The sequence below is a fragment of the Hirsutella rhossiliensis genome (assembly GCF_020360975.1).
Source record: "Hirsutella rhossiliensis strain HR02 chromosome Unknown scaffold00001, whole genome shotgun sequence".
Classification (NCBI taxonomy): Eukaryota; Fungi; Ascomycota; class Sordariomycetes; order Hypocreales; family Ophiocordycipitaceae; genus Hirsutella; species Hirsutella rhossiliensis.
Window position 1 is genome coordinate 7,657,184 of NW_025408667.1, and position 18,320 is coordinate 7,675,503.

Consider the following 18,320-nt stretch of genomic DNA (forward strand, 5'->3'; position numbering starts at 1 on the left):
GCACCCTTACATCAGTGGAAGGAGGATTTATGCCGCTCCCGGCTTCGCAGATAAGTAACGCTACAGTTAGAGGAAAGGGGGAACGCTCACCACGGCGGAAAAGAGGCCACGCAATGCGGCAGCCGTATGAGCTTGTAATGCGGCTAGAAGATATGGAGGAAATGTGCGAATAGCTTCAAATTCATAATGTTCAACGCAAAGACTCTACAATCCGTGACCACCTTCTACAGTAATTGGTGTGTTGCACACACAAATGCAAGTCTTGGCCGATTCGCGATGCTTCTACCTAATACGGTAAGGTGCACAGGGAGACTAAAAATCGGGCACAGGGAGCGGAAAGGGGGCCCGCCGCCCATGCACCTTCTTTCACTCGGGCGTGACGCAGCGTCTGCTCGATCCTCCGCCGCTAGGCCGCCCGGCATCGAGCTAATACGCGACATGCCGCCCACGGCTGCAGCTCCAGCGCCGGGGATATAGCTGAGCTATGCGCTCCTCGCCGTTCCCGCCCGCTCCGCTCCCAACGCCTCGACCTCTGCCTCGTCCTTGCTCGCCTCGTCTGTCGGGCGATTGCTTCGACTTGCAGTGTGCCTTGGAACCCTGCCCGCCAAAGCCAATCCTAGCCGAGTCCCTGGACCAGGCACAAGCAATTGAGTTTGCCCCGCACCCGGACACCAAAGATGCGTGGAAACGTTGCCTCGACCTTGGCCCTCATGGCCGGCGTCGCGGCCGCCGCGGCTCACAACTCCTCGAGCACCTGCGCCGCGGGCCTCTACCTCATTGTCGCCCGCGGCACCTCGGAGCTCAAGGGCGCCGGCATCTCGGGCCCGCTGGCCGACCGCGTCGCCGAGCACATCAAGGGCTCGACGGTGGTGCCTCTCGACTACCCGGCCACCCTGACCAACCCAATCTACGACGACTCGGTCGGCGACGGCGTCGACGCCCTGCAAGAGGCCGTCCACAACTACACCCAGTCGTGTCCAGACGCAAAGGTCGCACTCATGGGTTATTCCCAGGTACGAGAGCGACTGGTGCCCGTCGAGCCGTGGAGATTCCTGACAGCCATGCCATCCAGGGCGCCCAATTGACGACGGACGCCCTCTGCGGCGGAACTGGCGCCGGCTTCGAAAGCGCCAAGCCGCTATCTGCGGATCTGATCAGGAAGAACAGTCAGTCCTGTCTCGCTTTCTCTCTTGGGCTACCCCAAAGTCTAACCCATGTGGCGCGCCAGTCGTGGCCATTGTCTTGTTTGGCGACCCATCACACGTCATCAATACCCGCTACGACAAGGGAACTAGCGTCAAGAACGGGGTAGGTCGTCAAAACACGTGAGGGTGTTGTCGGATACTGAGCAGAGGGCGGCAGGTGTTTGAGCGCAACAACGCGACTGTCCGCGTGTGCGAGACCTACTCGGACCGCATGGTGTCGTACTGCGACACGGGCGACGTCTTTTGCGACAATGGCCAGGACAAAAAGGTGCACAGCAGCTACATCAAGCGCTACGGCGACGACGCCCTCAAGTTCATTGTCGACCGCTACAACAAGGCGGCCAAGAGCACCGGCGGCACGAACCTCACCAGCAGCTCGACGGCGAGCGGCGGCACTGCGACGGCGGCACCGACAGCATCGTCGACGGGCTCGACCGGGGCCTCGGGAGGGAGCTCGGCGGCAACTCCGGCGGCGACGGGCGCTGGAGGCGGCAACACGTCGGCGGCCTCGGGTCTTGTCGCTGGCGGCAGCGTCTACCTGGCCCTGTCGCTCGTCATGGCGGCCGCGTTGCAGGCGCTGTGAGCGGCCGTGGAGGGAGTGTCAAAGTGCCGTGAATGAGGAAGAGCTGGGGACTGCAGGGTCTGGCCAACGGGCACCATGGACGCACGTTGGGCCACGGAGATGGTATTTCAAGAAGAGGGGGGAAGGTGTGTGTGAGTCTTGATTGAAGAGTGAAGGTTTCCTTGCAACTCGCAAAGGCGATGGGGGGAGAGCCGCCCTTGGATTCGAGGAAAAAGACCATTTGTTTGGATAATGTCTACCACGGCAGCGTCTTTACTGGCTCGCCTTTCTCATTCTCCGTCCAGAATAAGCGGCCCAGCTTTGTTCATCTGGTTATGCGTCTACATGTGGAGAGACCCAGGAGTCTGTGCCAAAGACGGTTCTATTCGATGGTTCATGCTCAGCCTAGACGCGAGACGACCCCCCTATCCTGTAACCCTCTGCCCGCGAAACGCACCACTGCGCCATCTGCCATGCCAATGATCCAAGTTAAATAAACTGAAATTAAATCGTGATTTTTAAGACCCAATCAAATCAAGTCAAATCGGCCGCCATAGGACTCGACTCAATTCCAGTTTAGTGCTCAATTTCACTCGATCTATTTGCTTGCAAGTCTGGATAACCCGACGACCTGTTCGAAGATTGGGGGCAATCCTGGCAGCCCCTGGAAGCCCTGTTCCCGAGCCAGCGACCCTTCCCATTAGACGTGGTCCAAAAGCCGGTTTGGGCACGCTTGCACCGCAATGGACCGCCATTTCTCCCACTGCTGTGTCAGTATTGGATGAGCCTTTGTCCGCTCATTTCTAACTTGTTCCACATCATACGTCCATGGCTTTCCCACAGCAAAAAAGTGAACAACCTTGGCTTGAAGGCCAATTTCTCCAAGTGTTTAGTGTCTACTTGTCGTCGTCTAATGCTGCTTTGCCTCCTCGAAAGAAGGATAAGTTACCCATCTTCGTTTATAAGCACTAGAGCATAACTTCCCGCTGCGCCGTCTACTTCCTATATCCAAGTCTACTGCCCCAATCTTATAAAGGTAGCCATTCAGTTGCGTCATTCCGGTGCGAAGCTGCTATAGTATATTGGCCTCCTTTCTCTTTAGCGTGTCGCATAACATGCGGGTGTACTTGCTAGCAGCGCCTTATGTGCCCCTTATAATGACCTCGTATCCGCGTGGCACCCCTTCATTTCTCATTTCTTTCGGACTTTACTTTCTTCTCTAACAGAGCACTCCATAGCCCTCGAAGGCGCTCTCCTCTGCGCCCGCGCCCTTTCAACTTATTGTCAAGCGTCGGATCGTCTCATCCTCGGGGCGTGGCATTTCCCCTCGCAGTGCGCATGCGCGCCATGAGGCAGACGATATACCGCGCCATCTTGGCAGCTGGCAGATGCATACATCACTCGGCGCCTTGTCGAGGACTCGACTCTGCTCGACTGGACTAGTATCCGGTTACCTACGCATAGGCTAGCACGCTACGCTCTTCTATTCTCAGCCTGCAAATCCGAGTGCCTCGCCAGCTCCCCGGTGCATCGTCCTCGGCTTGGAATGGCAACGCCAATCCAAGCACGGCTTCAAACCCTGCACTCCGGCCTCGGGAAGAAATAGTCTGAGGAATCTCTGCCTTGGAGGCCTCCGACTGCCTGGACAAACATGTACCTTCCTCAAAGCCTCACCAGCGCCCCAGAGGCCCGGTCTGATCTCTGCTTATCCTGCCTTGCTCTGTCAGCCAAAATAGAGAACCGCTATGCCGGCGACACTGGAACTCATTGGGCGAGGCCCTATCACGCTCGAAGCGGCTGTCGCAGAGGAGGAAGATGTCATCAATTGGGCCTCTTACGCGCCCGCAACTCATCGGCTCTATCAAGAGATTTGGGACCAGAGAAATTCGATCGAAGCCCTAGTCAAGCATCACATGGCCTTGAGCACACAAGACAAATGCACCGTGCTGCCGCCGGTCCACTGGATCCGAGGCAGCTTCAACGTCTGCGTCATCGTCGAGGTGAATCCCACTGGTCAGAAGGTTGTCTTTCGTTGTCCGATGCCACATAAGCTTGCCGAAGCTAGATACCCGGGCAGCATCGACGAGAAATTGAGCTGCGAGGCGGGAGCGTACATATGGATCGAAGAGAAGTGCCCAGAGATCCGTTCGCCGCACTTATTCGGCTTTGGATTCATGAACGGCCGCCATGTTAGTTCTACCCTTTCGTCATTTATTTTTGGTCTCTAATTAAATACCAGTTCACCCACACGAAACACATGCCATTCTTCCCTCGCATCAGCCGGCAATTTTGGCGCTCCCTCTACAAGCTCTTCCGACTCCCGTTACTTTCCCACTATGTCTGGAACCCCCCGAGTCATCAAGGGCATTTTGCGTACATGGTGTTGGGAGTACCTGGGTCCGGAAACAGGCCAGATGCTTTCGGATACGTTCGATGCGTATCGAGAAGACGACGCACAGAGGCAGAGGCTATTCAGGGGTATCTCCCGGATATTGCTCTCCCTCGCGCGTATTCCTCAGGCGCGAATTGGATCCTTCCAGTTCAATGATGACGGCGTCATCACGCTGACGAACCGACCTCTTTCCTGCTCAATGATGATTTTGGAGAACGACGGCGCGACCAGGACAATACATAGGAACGACACATTTAGTTGCACCGATGCATTCGTATCGGACACGCTCACCTTTCATGACCACCGCTTTCTTAGCCAGCGAAACGCCGTTTACGATGAGAACGACTGTCGTGGCCAGATGGCAGTCAAGACATTGCTCCGAGTATTGTCACACAACCACATCAGACGAGAACTCCGCAGCGGCCCCTTCTTACTTCAGCTTACTGACTTCCACGCGAGCAATATTTTGGTTGACAAGCAGTGGAATGTCACCGGCTTGATAGATTTGGAGTGGGTGTGCGCCCTTCCCGCAGAGATGCTCGAGGTACCATACTGGTTGACTGGTTGTGCTATTGACGAGATTAAAGGCGAGCAACTCGACCGGTTCGATAAGGTACGACGAGAGTTCATGCATATATTCAAGGACGAAGAGCAAGCAACGAAAGCCAAGGCAGGGCACAGTATCGCTCTCTCAGAAGTCATGCAGGACGCGTGGGAAACGAAAGCAGTGTGGTTCTGGAATTGCTTGTCGTCTGTGAATGCTATGTACTTCCTTCTCGAGACGCACTTGTATCCACCGAAATCCCTTTCGCTCGAGGCTGAGAGGTTTATATCACAGTTTTGGTGCAGAGACTCAGTGGATGTTGTTCGCAAGAAGCTTGCAGACAAGCAGGCATACGACGAGGAGCTTCGAAACTTGTTCGGCAAGTGAATAACACCAGTATGTGCACCACCAAGGGCATTATGTCCTTGGACAAATTCGGATAGGTAAGAAGATATCGGTAAGACGTTGTAGCACACAAGGAACGCACTTGAAGGGAAACTGGGTAGATATGATGGGAAGGTAGAGCATGCAAGACGAAGAAAACTGCCGGGCGGTTCAGACTAGATCGGTGTTAGATTATATATACTTAAACAAAGAAGTAGGCTTCTGGCTGGTGCAGGCGACCATGCCAGGAAATCCTATGGTGGGTTGTATGCATGCCCAACGTCCCATTCCGGTAATAGGAACCAACCTCGATGCTACGGGTACATTCACACGCGCATCTTCTACAGAATGGCAGCCAGCTAGCTCGCTGGCCAGCCACACCGCTGTGCCAATGCATGATAAGACTACACGGCGTCAGTTGTGTCGGATTAGGCGCCCGGGGCATGAGTTGCTGGTGCCACGGGCATGGTGTACAGAGCTCTCCATGTGCCTCAGCTTCACGCGGGTTATTCTATGCCCGTGCCGTGTGCCGTGGAGTCTGCGCCGTGGATATTATAGAGAATCACTCTCTGGCCTCTTCCCGAATGAGTGCCTTGAGGAACGCAGTGACGAAAGGTTCTATAGTGAACCTAAGGAATAACGATGAAAATTTACACACGCCTTTTATCGTTATAGTTAAGAGATTACTATTTATATAGATAAAATTCTCTATTTGCATGGAATTTCTTAAAATCTTCTCTTTTTATTAGTAGCTAGACCTGCTTAGTAATTAATACTTAATCTCGTATATCTTTTAAGTCCCTTAAAAGTCGCGATTATATACGTCGCACTTACCTCGCGCGGGGATATTAGTCTATAGCCTACTATAACACTTATTAGGTCTCAAGACCCTTACTAGGTAATATAATAACTATTTATATAGATAAAATTCTCTATCTATATAGAACTATATAAAATACCTAAGCTTAAAGTACCTTGATATTACTTTAAGGTACTGCCTATACTTTACCTATCTACCTCACCTACGAAGAAGGCCTATATTATAAATAAGCGTACTCGACTCCCTCTTGTAGGCAGGACAGCGCAAGCTACACCCTCTTTCTCTCAATGCAAAGACCCAACAACTACTGATATAACTACCCATTTATCAAGTCCCTACAGTATAGGCATAGTAGCACAAAATGTCGAATCGCCTTTTCAACTCTCCTCCAAGCCGCCGTAGGGGCGCGCGAATCTTCTTTCTTCTTGCGCATGGTGACGAGCCCGAGACCCAAGAGCCGGTCCTTGAGCTCGCCAATCCCGCAAGGGATTATAGGTGCTGCCACGCCATCGCCCTCGTCGCCCATGCAGCGAGCCGGTTGCCCCCCTCAACGCCCGTCGGCCTCGCTCTTGACACGGTGAGGACCAACGGTGCACGCGGGCCGCTCTGCACCCCCCGTTTCCGAGCCTGTGTGACGAAGCTCGGCCAGGCGAGGCGCAGGGCGTGAACCGGTGCTGTTGCTTTTCCTCCCTCTCTCGCTCACCTGCTCCTTCGCACTTGGCGTCATTCCCTCTCTCTCGCCGCGCCGCGCCGCAAAGTCGACCGCGGTATTCCTCCTACGACACGTCTGTTCCCTGGCAAGGAAAAGAGAGGCCGAGAACAGAGATGGGCGGCTCGGCCTTCAGCGCCGGCAACGCGCCGCTCCACACGCCGCGCATGCCCAGGCCCGTCTACGACGCCGTCAAGCAGCGCTGCACCGCCGTCCTGGCCGAGCTGTACCACTGCGTCGGCACGCCGCTCGAGGGGCCCGGCAAGCTCGACTTTGGCGACGTGGACCTGGTCGTCGCGAGCCCGCGAGACGGCGGCGCTGCGTCCTCCCACGATGCCCTGCGCAGCATCGCGGTCGCCCTCGGAGCCGCGCGGGCCATTTTCCGCGACAAAGCACCCTCCAGCCTGGCCCTCCCCTGGCCCGCCGCCGATGACGACGACGACGACGACGACGACGACGACGACGACCATGATGGATCCCGTGAGCGGCACGTCCAGGTCGACGTGTTCATCTGCGCCTCCGCCGACGCCCTGCGCTGGCTGCTCTTCAAGCACGCCCACGGCGACGCGTGGATCCTGCTCGGCTCCGTCATCCGCCCCTACGGCCTGACCGTCGACGACGACGCGCTGTGGCTGCGCGTCGCCGACATCGAGCCCGTCGACCGCGCCCGCGCAAAGGTGCGCCTCACCGCCGACCCGCACCGCGTCCTCGACTTCCTCGGCCTGCCCGTCGCGCGCTTCGCCGAGGGGCCCTTTGCCAGCGCCGACGACCTGTTCGAGTACGTCGCCCAGTGTCGCATGCTCTGGGTGCCGCCGGCGGGGAGTGGCTCCGCCGACGACCACGGCGCCGCCGCAGACGCCGTCACGCTCAAGTCCAACGACCGCCGCCGCCTCAAGCAGCGCCCCGTCTTCCGCCGCTGGGTCGACGACTTCATCCCCCGCTGCCGCGCGGCAGGCCGCTTCGCGACAGCGCAGACGACACGCGAGGCCACCACGAGCGAAGCCCTTGCCCGCTTCGGCGCCGAAGCCGCCTATGCCGCACGCCGCACCGCCTTCCTGCAGGAGCGGCAGACGCTCGCGATCCGCAACGAGCTGCAGCGCGCCGCGGTGACGGCTCCCATCCCCGTCGACGTGGTGGCCACCATCTACCGCGCGTGCCTGGCCAAGGCGCTGCGGGCCGTGGTGCTCGGCGGCGACGCGTCGTACGGCGTCGTGCCGGAGGAGGCGCTGCGCGGCGACGATGGCTTCTTCTGCGTCGAGCGCGTCGAGGCGTTTGTGAGGCGCTGCCGTGATGAGCTGGGTGCTGCGGCTATGGAGCGCCATTGGGTTCGGTTTGAGGCCTATCACCGTGGCCGGCTGGCGGCCCGCGAGGCTGCTGCCACGACTGGCTGAGGTTGCTTGTGTGTCCGGATTGGGGGAAAGGGGGGGTTGATGCAGGCTTGGACAGGCGAGTGGCGGGATGCCTCGATGCTAAACGTCGTATGATGATCACGAAGCAGAGGCGTTAATTAATCAGGGCCCCTTACGACGCCAAGATAGAGCCCGACTCCAAAATAAATGCCCCAGGTCACAAACATTCCCCCTGCTTTGACGTCTAGCAACCTCCCCACGTCAAAGCCAGGCGCCAGCAACAATCACAGGCACTATCACAGCAGCATGGATGAAAGCTCAACCGTCCTGGAGAAGTCATGTTCAACATACATACAAGTGAAGGTGTAAGAATAACCCCTTAATGTACAGTTAGTTTCCACGGCCGCCCACCGACGGCGCACCAGCTACCCTCGCGGCATACCTATATTTTCAACCCTCCCCACACCCTGCACATGTCGAGACACTTAGAGCAGGCCACCGAGCAGGCCGCCGGCGCCTTGCTGCGCAGGCTGTTGAGGGGCCTGGGCGTCGGCAGGTTCAGCGCCGTCGTCGGCGTCAGCGCCGTCCGGAGAAGCATCGCCATCGGTGGCGTCGCCGCCTTCCTGGCGGGCCTTGAGCAGACCGCCGGCGCCCTGGCTGTCGGCGGGCTCAGCGGCGGAATCATCAGCATCAGCCTCGTCGTCCAGCTGGCGAGCCCTCAGCAGGTTGCTGGCGCCCTCGCTGTCAGCGGGTTCGGCATCGGAATCATCGCCGTCGGCGTCATCATCGGCCTCGCTGTCTAGCTGGCGAGCCTTCAGGAGGCCACCAGCGTTCTCGCTGTCGTCAGAGTCGGCATCAGCGTCGGCATCTTCCTGGCGGGCCTTGAGCAGACCACCCAGAAGGCCTCCCTTCTTGCCATCCTGAGCAGGCTGCTCCGTGGCCGCGGCATCGGCAGCATTCGAATCTCCCTCGTCAGCATCGGCACCGCCGTCGTCCTGACGAGCCTTGAGCAGACCACCCAGAAGGCCTCCCTTCTTGCCATCCTGAGCAGGCTGCTCCGGAGCTGCGGCATCGGAAGCATCCGAATCTCCATCGCTAGCCTCAGCACCGCCGTCGTCCTGGCGAGCCTTGAGCAGACCACCCAGAAGTCCTCCCTTCTTGCCATCCTGAGCAGGCTGCTCCGGAGCCGCGGCATCGGAAGCACCCGAATCTCCATCGCTAGCATCGGCGCCGCCGTCGTCCTGACGAGCCTTGAGCAGACCACCCAAAAGACCTCCCTTCTTGCCATCCTGAGCAGGCTGCTCCGGAGCCGCGGCATCGGAAGCACCCGAATCTCCATCGCTAGCATCGGCGCCGCCATCGTCCTGACGAGCCTTGAGCACACCACCTAGAAGGCCTCCCTTCTTGCCATCCTGTGCAGGCTGCTCCGGTGCGGCGGCGGTACCGTCCTCGCCGTCGTCCTGACGAGCCTTCAGGATGCCGCCTGAGCCGCTGCCGCCGGGCAGACCGGGCAGAGAACCGGCCTGGGCAGCCTGCTCCGCGGGCTGAACAGCGGGACCTGCCGTGCCACCGGCGCTCTTGCTCATGGCCTGTCGTTCTGATTAGCCTCGGGTCTTTTCTTCCCATCATGCGTCGCCGTTTTCGGCATGACTACAGCCGGAATAAGCAACAGTAACCAGGAGATGGCTTACATCCGTCAGGAGAGGGGCAGCCTGGGCCGTGGCGGCCAGGAGGGCGCAGACGTTTAGAAACTTCATTGTGGAAAAACGGGGCGTCGAACGAATCAATAAAGACACTGAACCAAGGAGCGTGATGAATTCTCTAAGGATAAAGGAGCGTGTGTCAAGTTGGGTCTTGGCGGTTGACTGATCCCGCCTATCCCCAGGCGCGGCTTTCGCCCATCTTTATACACGGCTCGGATGTACGCTTCCCAGGGTTTCCCTCTGTCCCATCCTTGCTTTTCCCATTCCCCCCCTGACAGGGCCTGGGCACCGGCTTAAGCGCAGATCTCGGGGGCTCATTTCCAGCCTAGAAGGAAAAGAAAGCCGGCATGCGCTCAGCCCCCTGCCTATCAGTTGCGCTGGCGCGAAGCGAGCAGCAAGCCAGGCGAGGCGGCAGGATGAGCGGCTGCGAGGAAAAAAGAAAGAGAGACAAGCCCGGGAAATGTCTCACTCTAGCGGACGGGCGGGATATGAATGCCGCCAGCTTTGCGCGACACACCCTTTTGGGGACTTGTCAATCCCGTCCAAGCGCTGCCGCTGTCTGCACCGGCGCTACCGCACAAGAAATGAGCTTGATTTACCATGATGGCAAGCTTTCGAGTCTGTTTTTTTTACTTGTCTCACGGCGGCCCGTCCAGTCCTGTGATTGCTGCGTGGCACGGCCCAGAGTCTGGGCCTCCCTGACGCCCCGTCATCATCGTGGCACCGGGGCCAGTTCACCGACATCTGGCAGTGGCTGTGGGCTGCCTTTGCCAAACAGAGTGCCACTCCCGCACTCCCGCATACCGGACGCTTTTCAGCCGCAATTCCCTCCGATAGTTTCCTCCGGGGTCAGTCCGTGTTGAGCTTCCACAGGCCGTCGCCCAGAAAGTGCGCGTCCTCGATGACGGGCCCCTTGCCCTTGTCCTTGACCTCGTCGGTGCCGCAGACAAGCATGCCGACGGCGCAGGCCTCCGTCTTGTCCTCGGCCACAATGACGACGGGCTCGCCCTTTGCCAGCTCACGGCTCCAGCGGCCGTCGGCATCGGCGCGCTGGTTCATCTCGTCGCCCTCGGGCAGCTGCTTGGGGGCGCCGTCGACGGGCAGGCGGCCGCCCTTTGACGTCAGGCCGGGGGCCATGAGGGTGGCGCCCGAGAGGACGAAGCGGATGGCGCCGCGGTCGATGCGGATGGTGGGGAAGGCCTGGGGGAAGCGGTGGACGAGGCGCAGGTGCGGCATGAGGGGCGACATGTCCTGCTGGAAGAAGAGGGGCTCCGAGTCGAGCACGTAGAGCGTGTTGCGGTCTGGCAGCTTCATGCTCTCGAGCGAGGCCTTTTTGGGCAGGAACTCGTCGACGTGGGGCGTCAGCAGCGGGTACGTCGAGAGCAGAGACTGCCGCAGCGAGCGCTGGACCGACGACTTGAGCTTTTGCTTGGGCGAGGGCGAGAGACTGGCGGGACAAGGGTTAGCAACGATCGGCCAGAAGGTTGGAGATATGGGGAGGCTTACTCCTTTTTGAACATGGTGGCGGCCGTCGAGTATCTTCCTCGTCCAACGTCAAGGTCTCGTCTTCGTCTTCTTCCTTGGTCTTGTTCCTCGAGGCGTCACGTCTCCCCGGTACGAGAGGGAGCGACGGTTCGTCGGGGATTTTGGCTGGGGCGGTGCAGGGAGATCTCGGCTGTGATGAGCGAATACGACTTTGTATGTCTTGTGGCAGCTTGCTGGGGAAATAGTGTGACGCAGCGCAGTTGAAGCAGGTGGTGATGATGGATGAGGGAGTTGGGAGATGGGCAATGGCGGGGTAAATTCGTCCCTGGTGGGGTACCAAAGTCGCCTTACCCACCTACCCTGCACCATGCCAAACGGGTGCGCCGAGCGGCAAAGCCACAAGCAGCAGAACCGCCTGATGGACCGACCTGGGCTGAGAATCATCGACATTACACATAATGAAGGCCCATGCATGTATCGACTGGCTACGCATTGATGAAAAGGCTGTCAAAATCAAATTGGACGACGCGTCACCACCTGTTCCGTGGACAACGGCCCTGCCAAAGCGCCTTTTCTACATCTTGGGCAATGTCAAGTTGTAGTATCCTTTGCACTATCCTTGCCCATGGCGCAAGTGTACTCTCATCATCCATCCACTGCTGCTGCAATGTCCGCCTACCTAGCCGTGCCCGACGTGGGTGACGATGCCGTCCTCGTTGAGGTAGACATTGAGGCGGTTCTCGTTGAGGTCCTTTGTCACCATGGCGCCGGGCGCGACGATGCGATGCTCCTGGGGCAGGTCCTTTTTGCAGAAGCACTGTTAAGTTTGGGGGTCAGCGTGCCAGGGCAACAAGGACAGCAACAGTCTGACGGCAGAGAGAGAGTTACCTCGGCATTGGACTCGGAGTCGTGCAGCTTCTTGCCCGAGAGCTTGTTTGTCCACTCCTCGGTCTTGTCGGCCGAGGCAGACGTGACGCCGGGCGCGATGAGCGGCATGACGGGGGGAGTCTCGATGCCAAAGGAGGGTCGCTGTATCTGAATGCTCGACAATGGTGCAAATGGGGAATACGGCTGCAGGCTAGGATTGTTGGTCTTCTTGCGATTCACGGGGGGATTTTTGTGGGGGGGTGAGCAAAAGGGGGATGAGATGTTTGTCCATGACGATGATGATGGTGATGGAGGTGATGGAGGGGGATGATGCCATGATGGGCAATGACGTCGTCTCACGTGCCCCAATCGGATTACATAAACCCCTTTTGCCGCCTTGCTCTTCTTGTCTTGCAAGACAACTCCCTCTTCTTTCAAGTTTTGTCCTCGGTATCTTGTCGCCAGGTTCCCGGCGGACGTGAAGATCCTAGCGGGCCAGGGCTGGCGCGTGTGGCTGAGCACAAGAGCAATCAAAGACCACGATGCCAAGCCCCGGGTCCAATCTGGACGTCGTTGGTGGACATGGGTAATTACAGTACAGGAGTGATGGATGGAGTCGGACAGACGGCGGCGACACATTCCATCCAGCTTGGTATCGTGGGGTGACCAGCCCAGAGACGCCCCCCTTGGAGAAATGGAAATCGTTCCACCGCAAAGGTGCTACCAGTGACGCTGCTAATTACCAGTGACGCTTACCATCTGGCGGGCAGCGGACGCCTGGATGCATTACCTAAGCTTGCAGTCTGAAACAGGAGACCGGTCCTCTATAAGGCCCGCCAATGCCTTTTCGGAACAAGCTTAAGAGCTTGAGAAGCAAGGGTTGCCTTGTGAAATGATAGAATGAGCCTAACTTAAGCACTTGTCTTGTGAAGCCTAACACCTAACACATGCGCGTTTATATATTAGGTAAGTGGCGATAAAGCTCTAGGTAAGTATCGCGTAATGGCCTTAGGGCCATAGGCAATTTCAGATGCCCTTTCAGCTATCTATCTAAAGGGAAAGAGGAAAAAAAAGATTGCGAGCATAGGCGCCGAGCAGTGAGCTATATAGGCGATTAGGAGACTATTTTATAGACGCTGCTAGCGTCTAGAGGGAGGTGACCGTTTTTTTTTTGCTTTTTAGGGGTTATAATGCTACAGCTAGACCCCGCATTCGATGGCATTACAGCTAACCCCGTTTAGTAACCTCACTTCTTTATAATCCGACTTCTTCATCAATCATATATTAATAAAGGAGTGTAATACATATCTAGCAGTCACAACATCAACTTCCTTCACCCGACCGTCTCTTGCTGCTGGTCTAATTGCTTGGCCTCGGACTGTTTCTTCAGCGCTAGGGGCAGTAAGTCCGGAAACCACTTCCTCGCTACGTCCTGGTAGCTCGTCAACATGTTAACGAAGATAGTATCGCCAGCGCAGCTATTAAAGAGTCCCGAGAAGAAGGTATCTGCATCCGATACTACCTTCTCGCCCTTGACCAGGTTGGCGATAGGGGGGGGGATGTCCAGGAGCAGGTCCTCGGGCATCAGACGCAGGTTCACGTGTTGGAAAAAGGGAATCGATATACGGGGCCCTAACGACTTCCCGCTCCGGTCTATAAAGCCTTCTGGCCTTAAATGGACACGATGGGTCGTCGCTGTGCAGACCCCAGCCGTCAGCGTCTCGAGCAGACGGCCGATGTTAATCACTAGAGTCCCTGGGATAGGAGGAACCGGGATCCATGCGCCTGACTTATTCTGCACCTCGAGGCACTCGTGCTCCCCTCCCTGCAGTAGGTATGTCATAAAGACGCCGTCCTTGTGGGGCCCTACGCCTCGACGGCCCCATGCTGCCGTCGTCTGCTCCGAGGGCGGCGGGTATCTCATCACCTTTAAGCGGCTGAACGGAGAATCGTCAAAGAGCCTAGTCAGCGAGGTGGATGCCAGGTCCAGTGCCTCGGCAACCAGAACTGTAAAGTCTGCAGCCAGGTCTTGCACGGCGGAGAGATAGCCTTCGAGGGCGCTGCGGAAGCCGGGAAGCGCAGTCTCGTCGGGCCACTAGGAGAGGAGCAGATCAGCCGGAGAAGGGGACGGCGCCTAGAACATGAACAAACCTGGCTCGGGCCTTGCAGGTTGAGATAGACGGGATCCTCGGGGCCCGGAGCAGGGAGGTTCGGACCAATCTGCAAGACGCCATGGCAGAGCCGGTTAGCCGAGGCACGGTCAACGCTCTCGGTCCGGCCGACGGCATACTGCAATAGATTCGTTATGATCGATCTCTGCCCCCGTCCTCTCGGCGTCTATCCTAGTTAAGTCTTAATACGGCTACCAAGATAGCACCACCGACCTTGCGTAGGCTTGCCTGTTGTAACCGAGAAAGTGCTTGCTGTGCACGGTTTCCATTTCGAGCTTCTTATCGAGCGGCAGGTCGAAGAAGGCCATGGAACGCTGCAAAGCCTCTTGCTGCACCTGTTCCGGGAGCGAGTGGTTCCGGACGTAGAGGAAGCCCACGCATACTAGGGCGTTTCGCAGCTCGGCCAGGAACTGCGGCTTGGTCGTAGGCGACCGCGCAAGCGATAGGTCAAGGATGGGGATCGCGGTGAAGTCGTCCTCCATGGTAGTGGCTGTTGGTAGAAGGGCCGAGCTGATGGACTTATACGCTGGTGTCGGGTCGTGGAAACGATGAGGAATCGCCGGGCGCTGCCAAAGCAAACATTGGGCTCCCAAGTAGGCTTTTCGGAGGGTTTCCCCCTAGCCATTCCATGTACTTGGGAATTGGCCAAGAGATTTCAGCCTAACTTACGCCGTACGGTAATCATGCTGAGATATCAAATTGGATGTCATAGGTCTGGGCGGTCAGCGGATTAGATTACCCCGCAGTTTACCGCCGATTACCGACCCGCTGCCCTTGACATGGCTCGGCGGAGGTGAGGTCAACTTCGGAGCACCATAAAGCGCGAAAGGCGGGACCGATGACAAGAAAAACAACTCGTCTGGATAGCCTGTGAGTCGTGCTATTAGAACGCATGCACCTAAGGCCCTACATCCTCTCGATTGCGAGGTTGCGGCGATTTGAAGCATTTTATGGCCTTGACGCACTGGAGGTACCGGTACAGCGACGCTTAGCAAGATAAGGAAGAGCCGCCTCCTGCGCTACCGTGGAATGGTGGCGAGCTGTGTGGCTTGTGGCTGGTGCATGAGGCGCAGCTAGCACGGATTGATTAGTGGCCCGAGCTTCCTTAAGGATGGGTGGGGTGGAAGAAAGACGTACTAGTTAAAAGGCCACCCCGTCACGCTAAACGGCCACCCAAAAGTGGGTCAACTGTGGCTTGGTCGCCGCGCAGCGCCGATGCCGCAAAGGTGTGTGCGCGCATTCGCTGCCGGCATCGAGGTGCGCGCCAGAGGGCATGTTGAAGCCGCAATTGAAGCCGCAAAGTGAAGCTGGCCGTGATGCAAATTCAAGTACGTAGGGCCATGTTCTTGGGGTCGTAGAAAACACACTTCCGTCAATTCAAATGCAGCGTTAACGCCGGTAGCTATAGTAGACCCTCTGCACACAATTCCTGCTGTACAGACTCCTCCTCATCCACCTGCCGGTCCATCTCGTTAAAATCGGCTAAAGGGTCGTCTTCATCCTCTATATCCTCACCTCCTTGACGAATTGAGGGTATCGGCATTGGCTGCGTGGCACAGCGAATCGTGCCCTGCGTCTCGCCCGGGCCAGTAAGCTCATCGTCAGAGTCAGGCGTGCGGCGTACGGCACGCTGATACGCTCGTGGCATCGCTGTGCCAGGCTCGTACGAATCGCCATTGGCTTGAAGGTATTCCAACCCCCGTTTGGTCACATCAGCAGCGCTGCCGGCGGTGTTGACGGTAGCAGCAGCAGCTTTCCCTCCAGCCTTGCCCCCAGCCTTGCGCTTCTTACCCGTAGCCTTCGTCTTCGTACTTTGGAGAGCCGCCGGCGCTGTGGACGGCGGCGGCCTTGTGGCCTCGCTGCGTTCGTCGGATTCCGCGATATCGTGTGCTGACGGCTCTCTCCGCGTGGCCGTTACGACCTCCTGCTGCCTCGAGGTTCAATGAGCCCTTGGGCCGGCCTTTCCCGTGCATAGGAGTGGATCGTGAGGAGCATCGTTAGGGCTTGTGCTCTGCCATGCCAGAGCTCGTCAACGTCATTCATTTCGAAGGGAACGGCGGCGGCGGCATTGGGCCGCTTGAAAATATCGTGACGGCAAGGAAGGCCAACCAAGACTTGACTTGAAGCCGCAGTGATGAAGAAGATCACAGCGGCCGGGCGGCGGCTTTTCTTGGTCGCTTGAAGCGGCATTCCTTGCCACAGCGCGGTATTCGCCCCCTATCTTCTGGAGCCCAAACTTTGCGGTATCGGACCTTGCGCGCGACCAAGCCACAATTGACCCACTTTTGGGTGGCCGTTTAGCGTGACGGGGTGGCCTTTTAACTAGTACCAAGAAAGACCCTTGAGTTCCTCAAGGCACTTGCAGTACGTACAGTAATTACTGACACATACGGCCACACCTGCTTGAAAGCATCCGATCCTGTATGCTCCCTAGTAGAGGCCTTTTTATGTGCGAGCTCTCACTTCTTCATTTATTTCTCGCCGCATCGTCAATCACCATGTCCAAGCTGATCAAGGTGCTCCGGACGCTCCCCACGAACCTATTCCGCGTCAACAATGGCCCGCAGGTGCGGCTGAGGGAGTGGTCCCGGCAGCGCCGCGTCTTCGACATTTGCCCGGCCAATGGATTGGTGAAGCCGCTGGCTCTGGATCCAAAGTCGTACCGAGGTAAGGATGAGCAGCAACTCGGTTTCTCATTCAGCATTGATCCAACGGGCGTCTGATTATCAAAGCACCTAATGGCGCCTCGATGCGGCCCAACTCGCCGTACCAGCAACACCTCGTCTCCAACCTATTTAGGGGCGACGGAGTCATCGTCTACTCCGTACCGGCAGGTAAATACCATCAGTTGATACCTTGGAAATATACATATGTGTATGTATACAAAGACTGATGCTCATTGCCCAGGAACCCAGTTACCGCAAGACCTGCTCCTCGTCCATGAGCGTACAGATCACTATTCCCTTCAGCCAGGTAGAGAAATGACGCTGCAAGGTAACGCATGCAGATACCCCGATAGTCATGCTAGGATGCTAACGTTGTCCTTGTTAGATTTGAATGATATCATTACGACTTTCTTGAGGCGTAATGCGACCGTCTACACGAGGGAGCAATGGCTTGAGGCCTACCCCGAGCCGACTGAGCACGTGTAGATTCACGCTCAACAAGGCCAGGGCGCCTCTCATGGTTGAATCCCGAGAGAATTAAGTCTCGCCAAGAATTTGCTGCATCCAAACGTTTTTTGTTCCCATAAACGAAGAAGTCGGCGAAATGGGCTGGAGTCTTGTATCAATGTACCGTCCATATTCTCCTGTCCTACAGAATCGTGCCCAACACGTAGCTTCGACGTCTTACCGGAGGCCGGAACGGTCAAATCGAAGTTGTCGATTAATCTACGTATAAACGATGCTCGGCGGTCTCGAGATGCGCCCGGGCTACTCCCGTTCTGTCTTGAAACATAAGAGTCGAAAATGTCGATGTGCTTACATATTCTTGATTCTCATTTACTAGGCCATCCATACGACTTCTGCATCCTCAGCTCCCCAGACAACATGGACACTATAGGGAACTTGGTGATATCCTTGTGAATGGTGTAGATTGATGGCATGTCAACTGGCTTGCCCAGCTCCTCGCGATCGAGGACTTGGTCCAAGTAAGTGCGCACGAGCTCTTGCATCATGCAGGTATTCGGAAACACGACGGCGCCGTTGGAATCTGCCAGCAGCTTCAGCTTTCGTCTGCTGGAAGAGTGGAAAAATGGTGCTCACCAGACGCCTTGTTCACAGATGGATAAACGAGACCATGGTCGCTTATTTCTACCCCGTCATCGTATATGCCCTCCGGCCGTCGGTCATTCTCCCGACGATCAAACAGGGCAGGGCTGCGGCGTGGACAATAGTAGTGCAACGTAAGGAAGAATAAATGGCCTTGACAGAGAATAGCCGTGGGGTTGAGCGCGACGGCTTCAAGATAGAGAGAGGCTAGCGGCTTTCGGCGAGAGAGAATAAAGCTGGAGACAGGTCCGAGCATGATAAAAAGGCGACGGCTCGTATGCTGCGCAGGAGATATAAACCAGCGAGGGTCTCGCCGCAAAAGTGCAGCATAGTACAGTAAACCTGGGCTATAACGA

General features: G+C 57.1%; 8 protein-coding genes across 8 annotated transcripts; 4 read left to right on the top strand and 4 right to left on the bottom strand.

Annotated features, from left to right (window-relative positions):
- Positions 1 to 677: 677 nt before the first annotated feature.
- HRG_01045 (cutinase domain-containing protein) lies at positions 678 to 1,788 on the top strand (the record flags this gene model as incomplete). Its single annotated transcript, XM_044859516.1, has 4 exons — positions 678 to 1,013; positions 1,073 to 1,166; positions 1,229 to 1,308; positions 1,363 to 1,788. 4 exons carry the CDS (start codon positions 678 to 680, stop codon positions 1,786 to 1,788), a joined length of 936 nt encoding a protein of 311 aa, XP_044725916.1.
- A 1,724-nt stretch (positions 1,789 to 3,512) lies between these two features.
- On the top strand, positions 3,513 to 5,090 carry HRG_01046 (Aminoglycoside phosphotransferase; the record flags this gene model as incomplete). The annotated part of the gene is made up of 6 exons (XM_044859517.1): positions 3,513 to 3,749; positions 3,819 to 3,956; positions 4,007 to 4,164; positions 4,233 to 4,245; positions 4,287 to 4,814; positions 4,998 to 5,090. The coding sequence occupies 6 exons, from the start codon at positions 3,513 to 3,515 to the stop codon at positions 5,088 to 5,090; spliced, it is 1,167 nt and encodes a 388-aa protein (XP_044725917.1).
- A 1,642-nt stretch (positions 5,091 to 6,732) lies between these two features.
- Positions 6,733 to 8,007, top strand: HRG_01047 (uncharacterized protein; the record flags this gene model as incomplete). Its single annotated transcript, XM_044859518.1, has 1 exon — positions 6,733 to 8,007. One exon carries the CDS (start codon positions 6,733 to 6,735, stop codon positions 8,005 to 8,007), a length of 1,275 nt encoding a protein of 424 aa, XP_044725918.1.
- A 443-nt stretch (positions 8,008 to 8,450) lies between these two features.
- Positions 8,451 to 9,722, bottom strand: HRG_01048 (uncharacterized protein; the record flags this gene model as incomplete). Its single annotated transcript, XM_044859519.1, has 2 exons — positions 8,451 to 9,554; positions 9,657 to 9,722. The coding sequence occupies 2 exons, from the start codon at positions 9,720 to 9,722 to the stop codon at positions 8,451 to 8,453; spliced, it is 1,170 nt and encodes a 389-aa protein (XP_044725919.1).
- Positions 9,723 to 10,517: 795 nt separating this feature from the next.
- Positions 10,518 to 11,188, bottom strand: HRG_01049 (PUA domain-containing protein; the record flags this gene model as incomplete). Its single annotated transcript, XM_044859520.1, has 2 exons — positions 10,518 to 11,115; positions 11,175 to 11,188. The coding sequence occupies 2 exons, from the start codon at positions 11,186 to 11,188 to the stop codon at positions 10,518 to 10,520; spliced, it is 612 nt and encodes a 203-aa protein (XP_044725920.1).
- Positions 11,189 to 11,832: 644 nt separating this feature from the next.
- On the bottom strand, positions 11,833 to 12,149 carry HRG_01050 (peptidase inhibitor i78 family domain-containing protein; the record flags this gene model as incomplete). The annotated part of the gene is made up of 2 exons (XM_044859521.1): positions 11,833 to 11,970; positions 12,042 to 12,149. The coding sequence occupies 2 exons, from the start codon at positions 12,147 to 12,149 to the stop codon at positions 11,833 to 11,835; spliced, it is 246 nt and encodes an 81-aa protein (XP_044725921.1).
- A 1,204-nt stretch (positions 12,150 to 13,353) lies between these two features.
- HRG_01051 (2OG-Fe(II) oxygenase superfamily domain-containing protein) lies at positions 13,354 to 14,673 on the bottom strand (the record flags this gene model as incomplete). The annotated part of the gene is made up of 4 exons (XM_044859522.1): positions 13,354 to 14,115; positions 14,172 to 14,240; positions 14,311 to 14,362; positions 14,420 to 14,673. The coding sequence occupies 4 exons, from the start codon at positions 14,671 to 14,673 to the stop codon at positions 13,354 to 13,356; spliced, it is 1,137 nt and encodes a 378-aa protein (XP_044725922.1).
- Positions 14,674 to 16,689: 2,016 nt separating this feature from the next.
- Positions 16,690 to 17,343, top strand: HRG_01052 (uncharacterized protein; the record flags this gene model as incomplete). The annotated part of the gene is made up of 4 exons (XM_044859523.1): positions 16,690 to 16,858; positions 16,924 to 17,025; positions 17,099 to 17,185; positions 17,243 to 17,343. The coding sequence occupies 4 exons, from the start codon at positions 16,690 to 16,692 to the stop codon at positions 17,341 to 17,343; spliced, it is 459 nt and encodes a 152-aa protein (XP_044725923.1).
- Between the last annotated feature and the right edge of the window lie 977 nt (positions 17,344 to 18,320).